This window comes from Poeciliopsis prolifica, unplaced genomic scaffold, assembly GCF_027474105.1.
Source record: "Poeciliopsis prolifica strain line A6 unplaced genomic scaffold, Auburn_PproV2 SCAFFOLD017, whole genome shotgun sequence".
In the NCBI taxonomy this organism is placed as follows: domain Eukaryota; kingdom Metazoa; phylum Chordata; class Actinopteri; order Cyprinodontiformes; family Poeciliidae; genus Poeciliopsis; species Poeciliopsis prolifica.
Window position 1 is genome coordinate 4,295,089 of NW_026562392.1, and position 22,412 is coordinate 4,317,500.

At 42.8% G+C, this 22,412-nt stretch overlaps 1 protein-coding gene across 1 annotated transcript in view; it reads right to left on the reverse strand.

The window, feature by feature from the left end:
• Positions 1–20,871: 20,871 nt before the first annotated feature.
• Positions 20,872–22,412, reverse strand: part of gdf6a (growth differentiation factor 6a) — a 7,336-nt gene continuing 5,795 nt past the window's right edge. Inside the window, exon 2 of the mRNA XM_055041796.1 lies at positions 20,872–21,902. Within this exon, the coding sequence (XP_054897771.1) occupies positions 21,013–21,902 (890 nt within the window). The 3' untranslated portion in view covers positions 20,872–21,012. The remainder of the gene's footprint in view (positions 21,903–22,412) is intronic.

A 22,412-nucleotide genomic window follows, 5' to 3' on the forward strand; every position in this document is an offset into this window, starting at 1 on the left:
AACACGAAGATGGGAAAAAGTGGGGGTGAGGTGGGGTAAAAAACGTAAAGGGAAACTTCGAGATAACAGAAGCAGAAAGAAAGAGCATGCTAAACATATATCTGTACATTATATTTCAAAATTTAAAAAAAGAGTCTAATATTGCTGATATGAGCTAATGTCGGTAACATCAAGTCAAACCCTCACAAAGAGATGCAGTTCTTTATTTTGTGTCGTTTGAAACGGCGACGATCATTTCTCTTCACTGCAAAACCACAATTTGATACTTTTCATCCAAATCTTCTTTACTGTCGATTGAGAAAATTAAAATCCAGTTCATGTCGTTTGCTGCCATGGAGTTGCAGTGGCGCTGAATCGCAGGTGGCGGATGATAACAGAAAAGCGAAACATGGAAGTTAAGAAGAAAAAATAAAAATCTCACATAAATTCCACAGAGGAGGCTCGCTCACTTTACGCATGTGCTCACGTCTGTACCGGTGTGTGTGTGCGTGCGTGCGTGTGTGTGTGTGTGTGTTTCTGGGGGTTGGCGGGAATCTGTTCCGTTTCAGACAGAGAGCTTTGTTACCGCTTCTGAGTGTTGGGGTGCAGCCGTGCGTGCAATCAGTTGGTGTTGCTACATCATTTTCAATAGACCATTTTTTGCTTTCTTTGGACCCCAATAACTCAGCGCCAACTCTCCAACAAAGTTACACATACCCAAAGGGACTCATGCAGAAAAAACATACGCACACACACACACACGAAAACATGTGCGCCCTCTTCCAGGCTAAGTGATTTAAACCAGTTCCTCATACGACCAGCAGACGCCATGTGTTTCTCATGTTGCCCTGACAGCCTCTTTTCATGAGATCTTCATGTTTTATTTCAGAGTAAAAAGGACAGAAAGTCTAATCTCTCTGTATCATGTTATAAAGTACAAATCACATTGAGGGGAGGGTAAAAAATAAGAAAAAAAAAAGGACGAATGAAGGGTCGGTGGTGGTGGGGAGCGAGCATGGCGGTGGTAGTGGTATATAAATCTTCATGGGGTTTGCAGGGAAGGAAACTCTTACGCCGAGGAACAAGAAGCACATGTAGTGAGCAAGCTACCAGGAAATTGCTATAGTCTTGTATGATTTTATAGGGATCTTGGGCATGCCATTCTCATTAATTAGGATGTGGAGTGCGGAGGTATGTTTTACAGGAAACTAAGTATGGGACCCCTGCTGTCTCCACCTCGGGGCTTCAGCTCCTGAGTGAAAAAAAAGAAGAAGAAGAAGGAAAAAAAAAAATCTTAGAGGACTATGTAACCAAAGTAAAGCGGGATAATGCAGGTCATATGCACACAAACAGGCCTTACATACATGCAGGCGCGTATTCTTAGAAACACAGTCAAGCACGCATCGCATGAGAGGGACGTTATTTGTCGAGGAGGCAAGCGAGGCCAGTAAAAGTGCCCAATCAGATCTGTTGTCCTTTTTCATTGAATGGATGGAGGAGCTGAGGGGGGGGGGCCCAGATAGACTTTCTCAGCGTGACCCTTTGAATCAGCGGGAGTACCATCTGTTTGCCTAAGTGAGTTGAGTGAGTGTGAGGATGAAGCTAAATAAGCAGAACGTACACATTCTGCATTCCTGCTCAAGTGGCCGTCTCCTCTTTTGAGTCCGTGTTGACCGGCCATTTGCAGGTGTCTCTTCTCTTTTCTTCTCTTCTCTTCTCTTCTCTTCTCTTCTCTTCTCTTCTCTTCTCTTCTCTTCTCTTCTCTTCTCTTCTCTTCTCTTCTCTTCTCTTCTCTTCTCTTCTTTCCTCCTCTGCCCACCCAGGTAGCTCTTCAAAAGTCCACAACCGTGACTTCATCTTTCGCTCTGCTGTCCACTTAAAAATGGCTGAGGTTGCACCGCCAAGCTAACTGAAGACAACAAGGCTATCACCATTAGGCACCAAGACAATAAAAACAACAACAAAAAAAGATATTAAAATGGCCAAACTTTAGACTCGTGCAGGAATGGAGACATCAGAGTCCACTTTCTCTTAATTAAAGGGCTAGTTCAGGAACTACTGTGGGGTTCTACTAACATTGTTTTTGGGTAAGGATTAGAAATAGGAAATGAGTCAACACAAAGACGCACAACCTGTGACCCGAAGACGACTTTTTGACCTTGAGTTGATCCAACATGGATGTTTTTGGACTTTAACAAAAAAACTGGACTGCTTGGGGAGAACTAGAAAACTGTGAGAATCAGGATGGCTCTAAAGAAAGAAAAGCACAATTTCACTCAGCAATGTTGATATTTTTTTATATGATTGCTGGCATTGCTTATGTACGATGGCACATTAGGGTTGTTGAAGACAGAAAAAAACTAAGAGGAATGCATTTTCACCAAAAACCCAGAAGTTTTGAGACTAATCAGAGGAATCCCCCCCGACTATGCAAAAAAGTCAACAAATTTCAACCTTTGAAACGCGGATATCTCCATACTCTTTTTCTAGAAAAATTCTGAGATTAATCTAAAAATGTCTTAATTTTTTTTCTAGAAATTTTTAAGTTTTTAAACTGAGAAATGTTCCTATTTTTTTCTTGGAGAATTTCTCTAATTAGTCTCAAAACTTCTGGTTTTTGGCATAAACTTACTTCTCTTTATATTTTTCTTTCTACAATGACCGTAATGCACCATTGCTTATGATTACAAAATATCCAAGATTTTTTTTGTCAGAAATGTTCCTTTTTTACAAAAAAAATCTACAATGGCCCTAAATTCAACAGTGAGACAAGTCAAGAATCCTTTCAACGTTCTTATTCTTCAAAGTACAATAAAAATATGAAATATTTGACGACTTAATACATTCAGAAGTTACGTGGACTTTATCGTTTTGACTGAAGGTTCCCAGATTGGGAGGAAAACCCAAAATCCACTGTTATGATTTCCTTGAGCTCCCACACGGATCTGGAGCTGCAGACACGGATCGGCCGCCGGCGCGAGTCGCCCTGTGTCAGCGCAGGCTGCGCCTGAATATCTGGATGTATGTTTACACAAACTAATGCACAAGTTCAAAGGTGAAGGGGAAAGGGGCTTTTAATGTTTCCGGGTTTATTTACTCAGCCTAGTGTCTGGCTAAGAACTAAAACCCCGGCCTCCCGCCCTCCTCAAAGGGCTCCCACCTCAGATGACATGACTGGGGGGAAAGAAAAGAAAGAAAGAAGTTGCAACATATGTGGATGTTTTTTTTTTTTTTAAGTGATACACACTTTTTGGAGAGGGCTGTAGGGATTCGGGATGTAGGGTGTTAACAATTTTAAATAGCTCATGTAATTTTATTTACAACACATCATGAGGTTTAATGAGGAGTTGTTAGATTTTTGTTTTATTTTTTTTTTTAAAAGCCGAACAGAAACCAGGTGTCTTTATTGCGCACACGTAAAGGACAAAATCTGTTTGGCTTTTATTTTGAGCAGATGTTCAAAATATTAATAAATGCACAAACACACATGCACACACGCAAGCTATAAAAACGGCCTTAGGTAGGCAGACTCGCCGTGCCAAACTTTAACCGGCGTTCATGTGAGCGTCGTCAATCATAAACGGTCGAGCCACTTTATTTGGCCAAATCTGTGTTAGCGGATAGCGTTGGCACGCGGCTCTGAGGCCCGTAAAATTGGCATGTCTGTAAATTCATGCATTTATTGACACAAATGAATAGATGCAATGAGTTTCTCTGCTAGTTCATTCAGAATTTTTTATTTATTTATTTATTTATTTATTCTGCCGTTTTACTTACTCAGCCATCTGGAGACTTCTGGATGGGTTTTCCAATGTGGGAAGTGCTTTTCTGTTTCTGTTTCTTGTTTAAAAATAAAAAATAAAAATAAAAAACCTGAATTATATATGCAGAAAGTTTAATATTACAGCCAGACTAAATACATAACAGCAGAGTTTACTGTGCACAGATGCACCGTACAGTCAGGTTTGAGTCCAGGGACTGAAGCCAGCGAGTCATGGCTGAATGTATGTTATTGCTGTCAGGGGGCCTTCTTCTTCAGACAAGGACAAACCATTACATTGTGCAGTGGAGAGAATATTTTTTAGGGGGACGATTTAACCCCCCCCCCCGAATTCTGAAGCCTTTTTTTCTTCTTAAATCCATTTTATATGGCTTTTTTCATCAAGCAAATTATTATCTTTCTTTTTTTATCCAAAAATCCAAGAACATAAAGTTCAGCTGAACGGAAAACCAGGACTTATAGTAACTGCGGCTGTTTTGTTTCTCAACCTTGAACGTTGGCTTGAATTTACGTGACAATCTGTCTTCTTAAGATTAAAAAAGGACAAAAAGAGTTCGACCGCTACCCAACACATTGTTTTCATCTGGCAGTTTGTTTACCTGAGACTCTGGTCTCTGAATGTCCTCAGACCCAACCCTGATTTGTTTTCCTTATTTTGTTTTATAATTAATTTAAAATAGCTTTCTGTTGACATATGACTAATCTTTTTCCAATTACACACTGTTTTTTTTTTCAAGATATTTGAAGTCTTACAAGCTTTAATTTTCATTAGTTGAATTTTAGAACTAAAGTCCCAGAACGGTGTCAGGAGCTTTTTGATCCTCCGAAATCTCACATCTCTTTATACTTTATGATTAGACTTTTAGAACATGACTGCAAAAATATGAATTGCACATCTGTTTTCATCCTTCCCTGGGATCTGCTTTAATGTTTTTTTATTTTAGTTTTTAGGCGTGTACCAAAGTGCCTGTAAAACATTACATGTTTTTTATATTTAATGTAATAATTATGTTTATGGTCATTTCTCCATTCAGTCATCCATAGCCAATTGTGACTAATGGGATAAATGCCTGTGGTTTCAGAGAAGTCAAAATGAAAGGTTGACAATAGGTGGTAAAAAAAAAAAGATTTTAAACAACAAACAAAAAAAAATCCCCATTGAGAAACAATTGCATTTGTTTGTTAAACTAGGTACTATATGAAGGGATTCAATTTAAAGCAATTATTATTGCAATTGGATTGCACCTGTGCAGCATGACGATGTGCTACTTTTTTTCAGTTCTTAATCAAGAATAAATGAAATATAAAGTTAAGAGACAGTCAAGAAACTTCACTTTCAGTTGTTATAAGTTGTTTATATGTATCAAAATACGACTTAAAAGAAATTTGTAATTTAACGCCTTGAAATTGGCTATCTGTCTCTTTAAGAGACATTTCGAGATACTTTTTTTTTTTTTTTGCTCAATTTTTTAACAATAAATGAAAGCAAAATCTGATTCTGCACTACCTGAGGGTGGTCCAGTGTTTTGGCTCAACAGAACCCTACGGCCCCGGTCGCACATCTTAAAACTGATAACGGTTACAGACACATATAAAACTGTTTACATGGTCATGGTGTGCAGTCCTACAGCTCACTAATGTATCCTAAACACTTTGTTCATGGTACTTGATTTAAAGAAAGGTTTAGAACATGTTTAGCTTCATGTTAGGTTAACTGACAGCTTTTAACAGGATGGAAATGCAGTCCTGCCTGAGACACGTCTTCACAAGACTTTACATTACAACATTGTTTTTATTTTGTAGCTACATAGCCAATATTAGGTCATTACTCCCAATGCCTCTGGGAATCATTCCTGGTTGTTGAAGCTTTCCGTAGCTACTCAGTAACTCGCAAACGTGTTAAGAGAGAAAAATAAAGGAATTTACTTGGGATGCACCAACGCAAAGTAATGTGTAGTTGTGACGCGGAGAGGAAATGTTGACTCATTTTCAATCTGCTTTTCAACTAAAAAGTCTGAAAAGTGTGGCGTGCATTTGTACCTAGGTCCTTGGAGTCAGTACTGGAGGTAGAGCCTCTTTTTGCTGTAATTAAAACTGGAAGTCTTTTGGTTTGAGGTGACAAATCTAAGTTTTAGATTAACTTTTATTTTTAAGTCAATTTAGACTGTTAGTCTAACTTAGTCTAAGTTAGTCTTAGTCTAAGTCTATCGAGGCCTTAGATAGACTCAGTCTAACATATATAAGTTGGATTAAGTCTGACATCAATGGATCCAGATCTAGATCCAGTCTCTAGATAAAATAATAATATATTATTTTATCAAGTTTCATCACAAATCCACTATTGGATTTATGTCCGGACATCAACTAGGCCATTCCAACACCCATATGCTGAGATTCAAACCAAGAACCAACTTCTGCCGATCTTTATTCCTGATGTGTCGGGTGTGTTTATTGGTCTTAATCAATCTATTTGTTTGTTAATATTTCATGACAAAATCTTTGAAAATCGCACAATTTTGGGAATTTTCATGCCGTTCTTTTGCGCTGCATGCTAGCATTTCAGAGTCAAGGGGATAAAATAAAAAGGCACGCTGCACTTTTAAGATTTTTTAAAAATGATGAATCATTTTCCTTTATTCCTCACTTTTATGCCCCACTGTGGAAAAATGAAGTGAACGGGGTGGGGGTTTATAAAATAATACAGCAGCACAGCACAGATATAAATCATAAATCACAAAATAGATGGCTGTCATATCACCCCGGTGTCATTAATCTCTGTGTGCGCTTCTGAGGAGCCAACATGTTTAGGGGGAAGAGCCAGGGAAGAAGGAGGTTTGTTACAGAAGCAGCATTAATCCGCTCCTCTCCGCACTCTTTGAAGAGCGGGAGCCGCCATGACAGCCTAAACGTTTCCAGAGATGTCACATTTCCACCGAGCTCTAGAAAGGGCTCTCTCGAGCACTCGTCCTTTCATGTTTGATTGTGTTCTGGAGATCCTATGATAAACAGACGGGAATGGACGGCAGCAGTGGAAGGAGGATGTTGGCTGGGCGGAGGGGCTTTCTGGGGGGAGAGAGACAGGGGAACGCACTCCGCTTGGCCTGCGTTGCCGCCAGACCCAGATGCTTCTTTTATTTTTTTTTATTTTGCAAATTGCTTCTTTGTCTGCTTCGGAAGGCTTTGACATGAACATCTGAAAGAATATCTCCGGGGTCTCTCTCCTCTGTGGAGTTCTTGAGTTTGCACTGAATTTGATTGGAATCAGGAGAAAAAGTTGGTCCATATATCTCTGTCACTTTTGCTCATATTGCTCAAAACATGTACATCCACAGACAGATATAGAACAGATGCTGTGAGAGGGGTTTTTGTTTTTAATTTATTTATTTTTATTGGGTACTGGACGTGTAAGATGTGATTTCTCTGTCTGTCACTGGAGTGCAACTTGACACAACAGAAATTGAATTGAAGTCAATGTAACATCCCCACAAGTCATGGAAACATGACAGTGTGTGCGGGTGCGTGTGGCCCTGTTTATCAGTCCCGTCCTGTCGTCTTTTCCAGCAATCGCTTGTGTGTTTTGTGTGTCTGCGACGCCCGTCGGCTCTCTGCTGGGGAGCCGTGGAGTTCTAGAGGAGACAACGGAGAAGTCCCAGAGGAGACAACGGAGAAGTCCCAGCTGACTTCCAGAGAGGCGGCAGAGAAAGAGGATGAGGATGAACGAAGAAGAAACAGAGTGAGAGAGGAAAAGAAGATGTCCTCTTAAAAAAAAAACAACATAATCATAAAAACACCAGCACCCAAGTGAGACGTCTTTTCAGCAGTTTCGGGGAAGAGCTCTTGACAAGTGTGCAACTTGATGGATACGGTTATCTGACTGCCAACCGTTCAGCTGCACCACAGCATCCAGACATTTGTTGACAATACTTGAGTTTTGCAAAGATATTGTTATGACCTTTTGAACCTATTCATGTTTTATGTTACTAGCACAATATCCGTCTAATTTTATTATGATTTTAGGCCATAGAGCAAGTTCAAGTGTTGCCTGATGGGAGGAAAACTGATGCAGAGATTAACAGTTTTTTTTTTAACATATAAAAATTTGTAAGGCAAAGCTATAGCTATTTAGCCCCTTTACTCTGATACACCCAAATCAATCTTAAGGAAACCGTGTGAATCCAGGTGTTGTTTGAAGGATTTTCTTTGACAGACCAAGCCCTGAAAATGAAGGGTTATTTACTCCAGCAAATACAGGTTATGGTTTGGGCTGGACTTCCTCCCCACCCCGCCTGGCCCAAAACTGAATCTGGGCCAGAGTCGGTCAACAGGTGCTACAGAAACACAATGTTTGATCCAGATGTGGCACAGACACGGGGTTCTTACTTCATCCGACCTGATGCTGTAACTATGTTTACAGAATGCTCTGAATGATCTGGGTCAAATTCACAGTACAGAGTTTGTACAACAAAGTTCTAATTCCAGCACACAATTTGTTGCTTTAAAGCTTTTAGTTTCCAGGCAAAACAAATTCCACATTTTTAAAGGGGTAGTGTCATGTAAAATATACTTTTTTGAACTTTATTATGTTATGTTATACTTTAGTGGGAAAGATTATTCACAAGTAGAAGATCATTGCAAATGATCCTGTTAGTGAAGGTCCCAACAAATCCATCCCAAAGTCAAAAAGTGCAGTGGTGAGCGCAATTTTATAAAACTGAATGGCCTAAGTGACGTATATGTTTGGAAAAGCTCACAACCTTATGAATTTCTTATGCTTATTCACAATAATTGCTAAGAGAACTCTAAACCATGTACATCCTTGTTAATTCTCCTCCAATCAGATCATCACATCATCCACCTTTGGGGGACCAAAATGTCAGAGGTCAGATGCATTGTTTCCTGAAAAGTTTGGTTTGCCTTTGAGTGCACAAGGCATCAGATGTGGCAGAACCGAGTCCTCTTTGGAGGGCTCAACATGTTAGCAGGAGAAAGACAGAGATGCAGAGGTCAGACAGAGAGAACGGAATGCTGTTTACCTATTGCACTCATCCATAAGAGCCCCTCGCCCCCCACCTTCCCTTCGGCAGCCAACCAGCCAGACACTGCCTTGGGTTCAGCGTCACATCCAGCCAATACCCACCCTCTCCACCCCCGGGACCCTCCGACCCTAAACCACTGTCACTTTACAAACACAAAAAGATGCGGTACGGCACTTTCCTTTTCACCCTAGCATGCAACAATCCCCCTCCCGCCCCTCCGACAGCACCCAACACACACTCATGCTCACCGTGGCCTCCCCCTTTCCCACCTTTGTATCAGTTGAAAGGCATATGGTTACTGCCATCCGATTCCCCCTGGCTGAAAGTGCCTTTCACTTTGCTGCAGTTCACAAAGAGGTCAGACTACAGCAAACAGAAAATATTGTGTGAGAGCTCACTTTTTGAGTTCAGAGATGTGAAGGACTCGAGAACAAGCAAGGAGAGAGAGAGAGACCCTGATAAAGTTACATCTGGTCAAACAAACCTCACTCCATTCCTCATGCCAAAGCAGGAGAATTTATGTTGTAGTGAATAAGGAGCCGCATTTGAGAGAATTGACAGGAACTAACCTCGGACTTGGTCAGACATAGATCATTCGTTCAACCCCAGCATCCTTGCTGCGTGTTTTAAAGCCAGGTCAGATTTCCTGAAGCTGTTCACGCAGCTGCAGTTTGAAGCTTGCTGTTTGGAGCCACAACAGGGATTTTCTCTCGAGTCAAACGGCAATAAATCCATCACTTGGACAACGAGGACGTCTGGTTCGAGGTGACTCTCACAGCGAGGAGATCAATCACGAGCGGGCAGGTGGGGTCGATATGAGCGAGGTGTTCGAAATATCACAGTGGACGGTGTGTAACACGACGAGCCGCTGTGTCTCAGTACCAAAACCTTGGGGGCCTTGGGGCTATCTTGTCTCTCGCTCTCCCTTTGTGCAGATTCGGTAAATGATTAATAGCGAGTGTTCCTCTGATGACCTTGTTTGTTAAAAGACTTGTACCTGACAACTTCCCACAGTCGGCGCATGACGAATAAAGCGTCCCTGACAGAGACGAGAACCGTCTTCTGTTTCAAGCAGTCTTCCTGGGCCGGAGAAATGAGTCGTTAAAAAAGCTGGCGACTCTTAACCTTTTCGCTGTCATTGCTAAAGTGTTCCCATTGTTAACCTTAATAATCGCAGCCATCAGTTGCGGGGTAAACTTTCAGTCCGCAGGCCTGTAATTACACTGCCTGTACAGGAACCAATTTACGACCAATATTTTTCTTGGCATAAAAGCTACTGAGCTGAAGGTTTGATTTCCAAAGGGAAACTCTGGGGAACCACACCAAAAACACCCAGTGGAAAGAAACCACACAGTCAGATAGTCTTCAACACTTCAAACACTTCACCCCGAGCTAAAGGAGATTAATTCTGAAAAGCTAACTGGTGTTTACTTTGCACTTCTGTGATGGTTTCTGCTAGCAGGATAACATTTGGTGAGAAAGTGTCAGACTCGGTTTCGCTTGAGGTCTTCTGCTTCCCCGCAGACCCGGGACTCTTCGAGGGGGTCTTCTCACGGCTGCCTCCCTGTCACACACACACACACACACCCACGCATGCATACCGACTCTTAAGAGACGACTGACGGCGGCGCTGGAAGTGTGCCTTGTTTTGTGGGTTCATCCAACATTTCTGCGTCTCCTAAACTCCTGCCAACAAGCCGGGGCAGCAGTGTGGTGAAGTTATGCAAAAAAAAAAAACAACAACAACAAAAAACTTACAGATATGACAGTTGTTTAAGAGATGATGCAGTGGGTTTGAATGCATGTCTGTGGCAGTGCGTGTCTGTTAGGGGGAATGTGTGTGTGTGTCTGAAAGTGGAGAGGGTTTTTTTTTTAAACACTGAATGGAAGACTGTCTTGCACCATAAATCTGTCGCTCATTGGGAAGACAAAACGAAAATGGCCCCATCATAAAACATCTGCAACGGCTCCATCCACCACCAACACATAATGGGACAATTACCAGGAAGGGGGTTTGGGGGTGGTGGTGGGACAGCATGAAGCCTTCAGCTCTCTTTTGGTTCACCACAGAAGGGTTCAGCGATTGTGCCTCAAATGCATACAGTATGTCAGTTCATCCATATGTCAGGTTTCTTGGCCTCAAGCTTAATGTAGACCTGAAGACTTTTTTTTCACTTATACCTGTTTGTTCATCCTTTTTATCCCTGGATAGCTTTTCTGTCAGTTCTGAACGTCCGAAAGATGGGCACAACTGATTGACGCCTGATGTTGTCGTCTCGAGAACCCGCGTCTTCCTCACCTCGTAATCAAGCGTAATTGAGGTTAACTGTACGGCACGGCTGAAACGCTAGACAGGTAAGCCTCAGCCTCTCATGATTAATGTAGTGTGTAGATTCTCTGGGCTTTTGACCTTTTGAGATAGGCCAGGCACCATTTTTAAGTGAAAGCTCTGCCTCTGTCGAGTCGGGGAGTTGTCCATCAAGTCCTCTCGGACCCTGCCACCCAACTTTCTCAAACCCGCCGTCAGCTCCCGTTCAAAGTCGAGTCCTCGTTTTTCTAGCCTCAATGCCCACAAGCTACATTTGTTTGTTTCACTTAGCAAATCACAGGTTACAACTCTTTTAAAACAACACAGGTTTCCTTTAAGTAACTGTAAATCTTGAATGAAAGAGTTAAAAAGTCAATGCACACTGAGGGTTGATAAAAAGAAAAAAAAAAAACATTGCACAGACCGGAGATTTACAGTGCGTTACTAAAGTAGCCATGGCCCTTGAACTTATCCACATTCTTTCTTGCAACAAAGCAAAACTTTCATGTCTTTTATTTTGATTTTATGAGATAGGTCAACAGAAATTAGTGCGTAAATTTTCAAGCGCAAGAAAAAGAATAAACCATTTTCCTTTTTTTTATATTTATAAAAATCTGAAAAACCTCAAGTACCTTTCTATTGAGAAATCATTACTAACATCCCGTCACCTTTCCCCCCCACAAAAAATAAATAACTTGCCCTTTGAAGTGGCTCAGTTAGTAGACAGTCTGCCTGTGTGTCATTGATTCTCAGAAAATACAGGTTTTCTGGGAGGGTCTTCATTATGAGGATGAAGAACAGCAATGTTTTTGTTACCCGCTTTGCACTGACAAGTAGCTCGTATTATGAGCTCTGCTGATGAACAGTTCCACCAGGCACCCAGCGACTGCTGCTGGCTAGTCTGAAGGGGCTGAGTGTCAGAGTCACTAAGCCTTGGCAACTGCAGATCGGTGGAGGAGCTTCGGCCTTCAAAGGCGGTGCTACTGGATGTCCACCCGGGCGTTTTGCACATCTGAATGGTTGCTACGGGAGTTTATTCTCAAAAATTTTACAATTTCAAAAAACTTGCTTTTGCACACAATACTGCCCTTTTGACACACCATGCTGAGACATGGCAGTGGCACCATCATGCGCTACAGATGCGGGACACGGATGGAGTTCATGGATGGAGCTGGACATGACAACCTGCTGAGGTTCACTTTCTATCAGGACAACTATAAACCAGAGAATGATGCAAAGAATGGAATGGTGTATGCAAAAGCAGGTCTCTACATTGCAATGGCCTAGTCAAAGTACCTACTTCCATTTAAGAATGTGTGGTAATTTCCAAACGTGGGAGTAGAAAGTGGTGACTCGGGTTACTGACACCATCTTTTTATCTTATTTTAAACCCCTAACTTTGTATTCCTGGCCTTTTTTTTTTTTTAATTTGCTCTCCTCCATTCCGGTGTTGGAGCTTTCTTTTTTTTTTTCTCCCTCTCCATATTTTAGGTCCAGTCGTCCAGACCACTGACTGCCATTGTGTAGCCTCGGCTGCTCAGCAACCGTCCCCGCGCTGATCTAAATTGGCAGCGAGGTCATGTCCTCAACCAGCTCTCAAACCTAACCATTGTCAGAGTTAACTGAGCAAATTTACTTTTAACTTGAGCCCATTTGGACCCTTGCACCAGCGCGCCGACACTCTCACCGCCTCACAGAAAGAGAGAGAGAGAGAGAGACAGAGAGAGAGAGAGAGACAGAGAGAACGAAAACAATGGACTTTGAGCATACGAGGAGTCAATGTTCCTTTTGACTGAGACTTGCTGGAGAATTCGACGGTGCGCTTGTTGATCTGCGATGCTGAGGACCCGGGTCACCGTCTCTTAACATAGACCAGGGGTAGCAAACGAATGAGGCGAGGTGAAAGGGCAACCACAGACATTCCTTCGGAAAATAAACAGAACAAAAACGGGCTTGATATTTTAAAGCAGATCTATCAACCTCAGCTGCTGCCCCTTTTCTGAGCGTCTAAATATGCTTAATGACACATCTGTAGGCTCCCCCTCGCCCGCCTCCCCCAACGGAACAAAACTGACGTCTCCGCCGCAAGAGACGTAAAGCAAAGCTCGACGTTGACCACAATGGCTGCAAGCTGTCTTCGTCCTCACATTTCAAAAGAGCCGGCGGGGAATGAGTTTAATGCAATTAGCAGGTTATCTGTGGTGAAGCGGAGGAGAGCTCTTCCTGTTGCCGGTTGCCCTGACAGAAGGGAGGTGTGGTTGTCTGTTGCACCACAGAGGAGAGGAGGAAAAAAAAAAGAAGGGCAGATGACGTGACAGAGGAGGACATCTAGGTTTACTGCTACGCCGCGCAAGGTTTATCACTCGCTACCCAGCATCCTAGTTTTGGTTCCTCGCTCAGCAGGTGATCCTTGAAAAGACAAAAAAAAAAAAAAATGTTTTGATTTCTTGAATGACTCCAAGGACGCACACACAAATAAATCACAAGCAAAGTGTATTTAAAGTGTCTTTTTGGTGCCTTTTGTGTTGAAGCCAGTGGTTGAATGAAAGGCAGCAGTAGGGGTCACCTCAGGCATCTGCTGTGCTCCGGCACCGTTCAGCCGCCCATCTGTGTACGCCACCATCCTTCTGTTCACCCAGACACACACACACGCCCTCACACACACACCCACACCCACACACACATTATTGAGGCAGAGGAGACGCCTCTCTCTGAGCGAGGGACGTCGCGTGCAAATGATCGCAACAAGGATGTTGTTGGAGTTTTTCTTTTTGTTTTTCTTTTTTTTTATATTCCAGTTTTGGCCAAAAGAGAGCTGTCAGGATTTATTATAAATCCTGACAGCTTTATCAGATCGGCAAACCACAACGGTGGGAAATGGAAGAAAACAGAGAAGCCCTAAGTGGTAAGGAAATGAAACAGAAACAATGAGTCAGTAAAGTTACATCAAAGCCCCCGGGGAGTGGGGCTTTCATGCCCATCTGACAGATTTTTATTGCACAGAACTCCATGCTTATGCCTTTCCTAACTGGTGAGAACAACTCTGCTACTGATCAGCACCTACAGCGTTGCGAAAAAGACAGAGTGTGCTCTGTTACACGCTTTTTTTATTTTGTTTTTCTTCCGCACTTACATGTCCCAGATCATCGAGCACACTTTTATACCAAATCTGGAGTAAAGGCAAAGTGCAGTTATGCAACAAACTGCAGGATATAAACCTTCTAACGCTGATAAATGGATCCGCCAACAACAGCCTTTGCGATAACGGCAACATTTTTTTGTGTTTATCCTGGCAAATTCAAATGTTTCCAAACAGTCACTGCCAGCATACAGTCATTCCACATCTCCGCCCTCAGATTTTACTCAAACTTTGACTAGGCCAGTTCAAAATCTCCACTTTGTTCTTTTTTTTAAGCATTCAGAATTGCTCGTCCTGGAGTGCTTTGAATTATGATCCTGCTGCAATTCTGGAAGATCATCAACTTGACATCACAAAGACATCTTCCTTGAGGATGCTGAAGCAGAAATGGAGCCCCAGACCATCACACTACCTCCACCATGTTTGATTGTCTGCATGACGTTGTTTCTCAGAAATGCTGTTAGTTCTATGCCAGGTTTACTTGCATCCTCCTAATTGTTCCCACTTTGTCTCACCAATAAATAAAGTATTTTCCCAACAAATATTGAGATTCGTCAAGAGGGGCTTTTTTTTTTTTTTTTTTTTTTTACTTTTTGGGCAAACGTAAAATGTACCTTTGAGTTCTTCTTGGCCAGCATTGGCTTTGCCATCGGAACTTCCCCGCCGAGTTGCCCAGCCTTCTTTCTAATTGTTGAATCATGAACGCTGACCTTAACTGAGAGTGCTTTAGATGTTCTACAAGGTTCCTTTATGAGCCACCGGATGAGTCATGGCTTGTTTTTTTCAAGTGTTTTTGGTGGGCAAGTCACTCCTGGGAAGTTTGACCAATGTTCCCTATTTTCTCTATTTGTGGATGACGGATCTCCAGTGTGGTTCACTGGAGTCCCAAAGTCTTAGAGATGACTTTGTTTTATTTATTTATTTTAATTCTTACCAGTCTGGATGTTTCACATCTTTTACTGAAATTCCTCAATGTTGCAATACGACATGTAGCAACATCTTGCATCACTTTGTCAGACAGATTCTGTTTAAGTAGTTTCTTCGTTTGGGTGTGGCTGGTCAACAATAACTGGATAGTATTATGTATTTTTCCAGTCATGTAGTGACAATTTTGAGCACTAAAAAGTAATTATGTTACCATTAACTGTTATACAAATGCTATGGATACATATACACATATACATATAAAATATCAAATATGACTTTAAAAAATTTGACTGTAATTTAGTTTCTTGAAATTGGGCCTTTGTCCGTTTAAAAACTCTTGCTGTTTTTAAACTCTGCCTTCAGGAAGTCGTCACAAAGTTTTTTGTTTTTTTAAACCAGCAGTTTGCTGAGAAGTAGCTCGTGTAATGAGCTCAGTTGATGTGCAGTTCCACCAGGTGTTTGCTAATTGCTTCTGGCTAGTCTGAAGGAGCTGAGTAGAGGAGTCGTGGGAGAGGACTGAAAGCTGCAGCTCAGGGAAAGAGTTTCGTCCTCGAAGGCGGCGTTGCCTCCTGTCAGGTGTTTCCCACAGCGGAAAGGTTGCCATTGGAGACAAAATGATTCCTCAAACATGCGTAAAAGAATCAAGGCAATCCAGCAAGTATGTTTTCATGAAAGAATAACATTACATCATGGTGTAAAGCTCAAAAACGTCAATTTTACATATTGCCACTCCTTTAACTATGTGGTAACTCACAAATAATTTGTTACTTTTAGTACCAGGCTGCTTTGGACAGCTTCCCCTTTCCCACAGCAAATAAAAATAATGACTTCCAAACTGAATTCTACATATTCTCAGTCCGTCTTTTGTCTGGTGCATAATTTAGTTTGATCATCTAAAACATTTTGGGGTGACAGAAGCAAAAACAAAGAAATCTGGAAAGGGGCAAATACTTTTCCACCGCTCCGCAGATCCACGCCTTGGAGCAGCTTCCACAGTTCCTCTGAAGAGCAGCCTCCACACACAGATGTGGGGTGTCAAGACTATTTGTGTTATACATTCCCCACATTTCTCCCTGTTCCTGATGAAAAGGACCCCTCTCGTTGCCAATTTTGGTTAACTCTGGACTAATATATGTTAGGGCCGCCTTTCAAATAAACACAACACTTTTTTTTCGCCTCCTCTCGCTCTCTCCCTGACTCCGGCTCAGTGTTCAATGGAGGGACAATAAGGGAGCCGGGATGAAGAACTTTATTGGAACATTGGGCTTAAGAGTGAGGGATTGAAGCTGGTAAACAAAGCATTCCTTTCCCTTTCATCACCATTTAACTGTTCCCTCAACACGCAGCCTCACCTCCAGGCCAGTGCCCAGCAGAGCGGCGAGCTTGTCAAATAAAAATAAATCTTAAAGCAAAGGTTTACTCCACTCGTTGGCCGCTTGCTTGGAGACCTGTTGAGGTGACATCGCCGCATTGCTGAGTAACGAAGAGTCGGCTGAGGATTCCTCCGCTCCTCGGACTCTCAAAGGAATCTGTTGGAAGGTGAGGGTTGCCATATGAATGGACTGCTAAAGAGTGCACTGAGCATCCGCCACCTCCCCTCCTCTGACAAACACGTGAGCAGTGACATGATACTGTACAAGAGTCTGGACAGCATATAACATATCAAAGCAATTTCCTAATTGCTTCCAGGCCAAGGTCGCTGCTTTTATGGGGAGATGTCCCCCCTCGCACCCCGTCCCAAACACCCCTTCCCCTCACAACCCCCCAGTTTTGTGTTGTTTTCATCTCCAGATTGGGAAGCATTAAAGTGTTAAGTAAACTTGACCCAGCCGGGTTGGATTCATTGGGAAAGAGTCAGGATTCCTGCGCTCGGTGCCGTATCAGTGACAGCCAGTCCTGTGGATTTCCTCCCTGGGTCCGATGGACACCATATGCTGATGCGGTTTCCGCAAGCCGCGGCCTCCGAAACATCCAGGCGCTGGGTAATTGCATTTGTTGGGCTATGATGAGAGCGCGTTTGCTAAGGGGTGACAACAGGATGAGTCTGATCCCGGGGCAGACGCATTGTGGACCTTTTCAGGAGTGCTGGGAAAACACCAATATAGCGCAAATAATAATAAATACAACAAAACTAACCTAAAAAGTAACTCTTCCACAAGATATAGGAGCTAGATTTAAGCCAGTTACTATTGAATATAGATATAAAGTACTTGATCCACTGGCAGACTGTTTTCCTGATTGCAAAATATTTTTTCCATGTTATTAATGAAAAAAATCTCTTTTTTCTTTTTTTTTTTATCAATATTATGTAGCGTTTGGCCTTTACATCATGTTATAATGTTATTTCTTCATAAAAATAAAAACATACTTGGAGTGTTGCTTTGATTCTTTCATGCTTGTTTGAGACATCCTTTAATCTCCATGACAACCCTTCGACTGTGCAAAACTTGCAGTTGAACTTAGCATCACCTTCGAGGCGAAGCTTCAGTCTCACCCTCCCACCCTCCACCACAACACTCCGCTCAGCTCCTGCAGACTAGCCAGCAGCAATTAGCAAGCATCCAGCTGTGTTGTTATTTGGTCAATAATGTCACTTTAATGTAAAGATGGTAATTTAATTTGTTATTATTTACCAAATGACGACAGTTATAAACATCCATAAAGACTTTTTCATGTTCATGACTCGTGCTAAGTCAAATTTATGACTGTGTCATGTCAGTCTTAAGCACAACCCCGTCAAATAAAGTGTCACCTTTAGTTTTGTCCCATCACAAGTATAATTATAATTAATTCATACGGAGAGATTTGCACTGGAAGCTGCATAAAAGTGAAATGATTTAGTGTTATTTCAGTGAGAATGGACTCTCCAAGCTGATTGGAGAGTCAGCTTGGAGGAATCTTTTAGGAATCAAGATGCTAGTTTGTCTTGGTTCCTTGCAAACAAATTCATAATCCTTTGAACTTTTCCACATGTCTTTTTTTTTTTTTTTTTGCCACATTACAAGAAACACAAACTTTAATGTGTTTCATTAGAATTAGAATTTAACCTCTTCCAAATCCAAATCTGGAACAGTGCAGCATCAGGAAGGTGCACAGCAAACAGAAAGTTGCGGCGACGTTGCACCGCCTAAGCCGACACAGAGAGTATGTGCATGAAGGAGAACATGAGAAGAAGTAGATGAAGAACTTTAACACGTTTGTCCTACATGCAAACATGACAAGAATGGCACCCGCTTTCGATGTTATCAGCACATTAAATGGACACGACTAGCAATTATCAGTCCCAGACATTAGTGTCTCCTCTACATCCTAGTATAGGTACTTATCTACCATTCTTGTCACTGATAATATGCAGCTTAACCAGCATCTAAAACCAGGAGACTTTTTTGTGTGTTTCACTTATGGGCTGATGACATTTAAAACAGGTGAAAATAGTCCTCCACATCATATGAAAACACCATCTCTAAGGTGAAACACGGTCATGGCCTTATGATTCTGTGGGAATCTCCAGGGTCTACAGGGAAGATGGTGTAGTTCGATGGGAAGATAGAGGGAGCTCCAAATACAGAGGATTCCTGGAAGAAAACCTGTTTGCTGCTTCAGAGAAAACTGAGACCAGAGCAAGAGGTTTCAGAAAGATCCTGAATATCCGCCAGAGCTACATCCATTCTTGGATGAATGGCACCCTAACATTCATCCAACGGAGGTAAACAGTTACGTGACATATAATTATAATTCATTCATCATCTATCAGCCATCAGAGGAGACAAGCGCCTTTATACCTGGGGGGCGTTTTGGGGAAATTGTAGTCTGTCATTTTACAGAAGAGTCGAGGATTCAGCACATTTGAGCAACTTTTTCATGAACTGTGAAATGCTGTGAGAGGAATGGTGGAATTGACTGAATAAAAGCAACACAATCCCTCTACTTCCTTTTGTCTTCTTCCTGGTTTTCGACAGTAGAAATTAGAGGTGAGGGGATCGATCTTAATACAACATATTCTATCTTTATTTAATTATCACTTATTGATTTTTATTTTGTTTCAAGCCAGAAGGGAATAAATTCCTTACTCTTTGCATTACTTTCTTGTGTTGTTTGACTTGAAAAACAGGATGTCTTTAACACTGTTTATTTATTGTGTGTTCATTTTGTTGTATTGTGATTTGTCAGCCCTCTAAAGTATTTTTTTATTGTCACATTGATATCGCCGATATGGCCCTGCGTTTACTTGGTTATTGGATCGATGCAAAATTCCCAGTATCGCCCACTGTTATCAGACTGTACTCGTGATTTGGCCTGTCTCATAAAACCCAATGAAGTGTGCGGGCATCGCGACAAAATGCGAACAAGTCTTTTTTTTTTTTTTTTTTTTTTTTAAAGACATTCATTAGAGGTCCAAATGTCCGAACATGAACCCAGTGAAATAAACACAAACAGGCGGAACTCACCAGAAATTCCAGACTTTGTTTGGAATTTTATTTGTACAGTAATGGTGTGGAGTAGTATCCAGTAATATATGTTATATAAATGATCTCATATATATATCATTGTAAAAGCTCTTTACACTTTAACTGAATGCACCTCAAACTCGGATCCTATATGCAATAATGAGGTAGATAGATATTAATAATAGTACTTTCCACCCTTTGCAAAATATATCGAAGACACCTTAAATTACTCTCTTTTTTTGTAACGACGTAAGAAATATATGATTATCATGGAACTCTGTACATCACAAATAATAAAAATAATTATAGAATAGACATTTTGTTTTTACCGATTTGAGTGCAGTTTTTCTTCTCTTTTTTTACATTTACAAAGAAACGCCTTTCGAGCGTCTCTTCATTCGCAGCACTTTGTAAAGTTTTTTTCTTCTTCTTCTTCTTTCGACTGTACAAAATATTTACAGCTCAGAGATAGACAGGGGGGATGGGGGGAATGAACAGCAGTGCATTCGAAGCTAATGTGCATTTAAATATAGTCTCGATTGGCGAGTCTTTTATTTATTTTTTCTTCTCTTCTCTCTCTCTGAACCACTTGTCCTTGCATGACGCATGAAGTTGTGGAAGTGCATTGCGTAAAGATGCAGACTTTTGAGCGGCAAAAAACACACAACAAAAAACAAGAGAGAGAAAAATCCGCCCCAGTTTCCTGTGCTTTTCCAAAAGAAAAAAAAAAATCTTTTCCATCCGTCAGGTCCCAGGAGAGGCACAGATCTTATCCGGGTCCTTTCGAGGCAAAAAAAAAATAAAAAAATAAAAATAAAATCTCTTGAAGGCATCACCACCATCTTTATCTCCTCACATACAGATCCACGTTTCTGGGTTTGGTACATTAGACATTCACCTCATGTGTTCACTGATTTCTTTCTTCCTCTTTTATTTTATTTATTCATTTATTTGGTGAAATCAGGCTCTGTCCCGAGCCTGTAATGTCTCCAGTTTATGTGTGTGTTGGTGGTGGAGGCGCGGCGCTCCCAGATCAACAGGCTCCTTTCTGGCCCGCAGCCACGCAGAGCGCGCGCTGCGTCTATTTGCTGCTTTGCGCCCAAAACCTCCTGGGCATTCCGCCTGGCCTGGTACGATTTTTTTAAAGGTCCCTGCGTGGATGAGAATAAATGTGCTGGATGCTTTTAGTGTTTCAGTTTGAATAAATAACAATGAAGTTGGGTGGAGGTGGGAGATATACGGGTGGGGGTTGGGGGGGCGGAGGGGGGGCATCCAGTCATTTGGACTAAAACGCTCCAGACCCTGTGAGGAGCTGATCTGTCCACGTCCACGGAGCCGTCAGCACTTCCGTTCGACCATAAATCGGTCTTTTCGTTTTCTCCTCCGACACGCCGCTACCTGCAGCCGCACTGCTCCACCACCATCTCCTCGTACTGCTTGTACACCACGTTGTTGCCCGAGTCCGTGAACAGGATGCTGATGGGGCTGAGCTTGGTGGGCACGCAGCAGCTGGGCGGGGTGCTGTTGGGGTCCATGGAGTTCATGAGGGTCTGGATGATGGCGTGGTTGGTGGGCTCCAGGTGCGAGCGCAGCGGGAAGTCGCACACGCCCTCGCAGTGGTATGCCTCGTAGCCCAGCGGGGCGATGATCCAGTCGTCCCAGCCCAGCTCCTTGAAGTTCACGTGCAGAGCCTTTTTGCTGCACCTGTACTTGGACTTCTTCCCGTGCCGCTTCCCGTGCCGGTTGTTCGGCGCCGTCCGCCGGCGCCGCCGCGGGGGCCCCTCGCCCGGCCCCTCGGCCCTCGCCGGCTTCTCCTCGGCCGACCGCCGCGACTTGATCTTCTCCTTCATCTCGCTGAACAGGTTCTCCCTCTTCCTGGAGCGGGTGTAGGCCACCAGGATGGCCTTCTCCTGCTGCCCGCGGCCGCTCCTGTCCAGGCCCAGCCGCCTCAGGTCCACCTCGTCGCCGGACTTGCCGTGCGCGGCCCGGAGCTGGAAGCAGAGCTGGCCCCGGTGCTGGCGCTGCGTCTGAAACGCGTCCCACACGTCCAGGACCTCCCAGCCGCCGGCCTCGGCGGAGTCCGCGGCGTCCAGAGACCTGGAGTCCAGCGGCGTGTCGGAGCGGCACGGGTAGAGCTGGAGGTGGAAGGGCCCCGCCGCCTGAGGGACCCCCAAAGCTTTCCTAAATATCCTTAATTCGGCTCCGACCAGCTCCTCTTTCTCGGACAGGGTCGAGACATCAAACAGATACTTCTGTCTTCTCAGAGGAGAGTGCAAAAGATTGTCTGCAAGGAGAAAAGAAGCAAATAATTGAGGTCATATTCACTTAGAGTGTACAGTGTTCAGAGAGAGGTGGTGTGTGTGTGTGTGTGTGCGTGTGCGTGTGTGTGTGCGTGCGCGTGTGCGTGTGTTGGGGGGGTGGTCACATTCTCCCACAGAGGCCTTCTCTCTCTCTCTCTCTCTCTCTCTCTCTCTCTCTCTCTTGTTTTTCAAACGTCCACCATGAGCCTCACACAAACTTCAGCTGACAAGCTGTTTGGAGAAGAAAGGCGAAACCCGCTGCAGAAACATGATTAATGTCTCCGTCTATTTCTAATCCACATTCCCCCTCATAATAAATTTATCCTATAATGATGCAATTAAGATGCCCGTTAACGCCTCGCAGTGCTGCCTTAGCAATCTTTTTTTTTTTTTTTTTGGAAAAAGGAAACAAAAAAAAGGAGAGAAGGAGAACGAAAGGAATGACTGTTTCGCATAAATCTTGCGCGTTGCGTAAAGTAAAGTGCGCGTTTGTC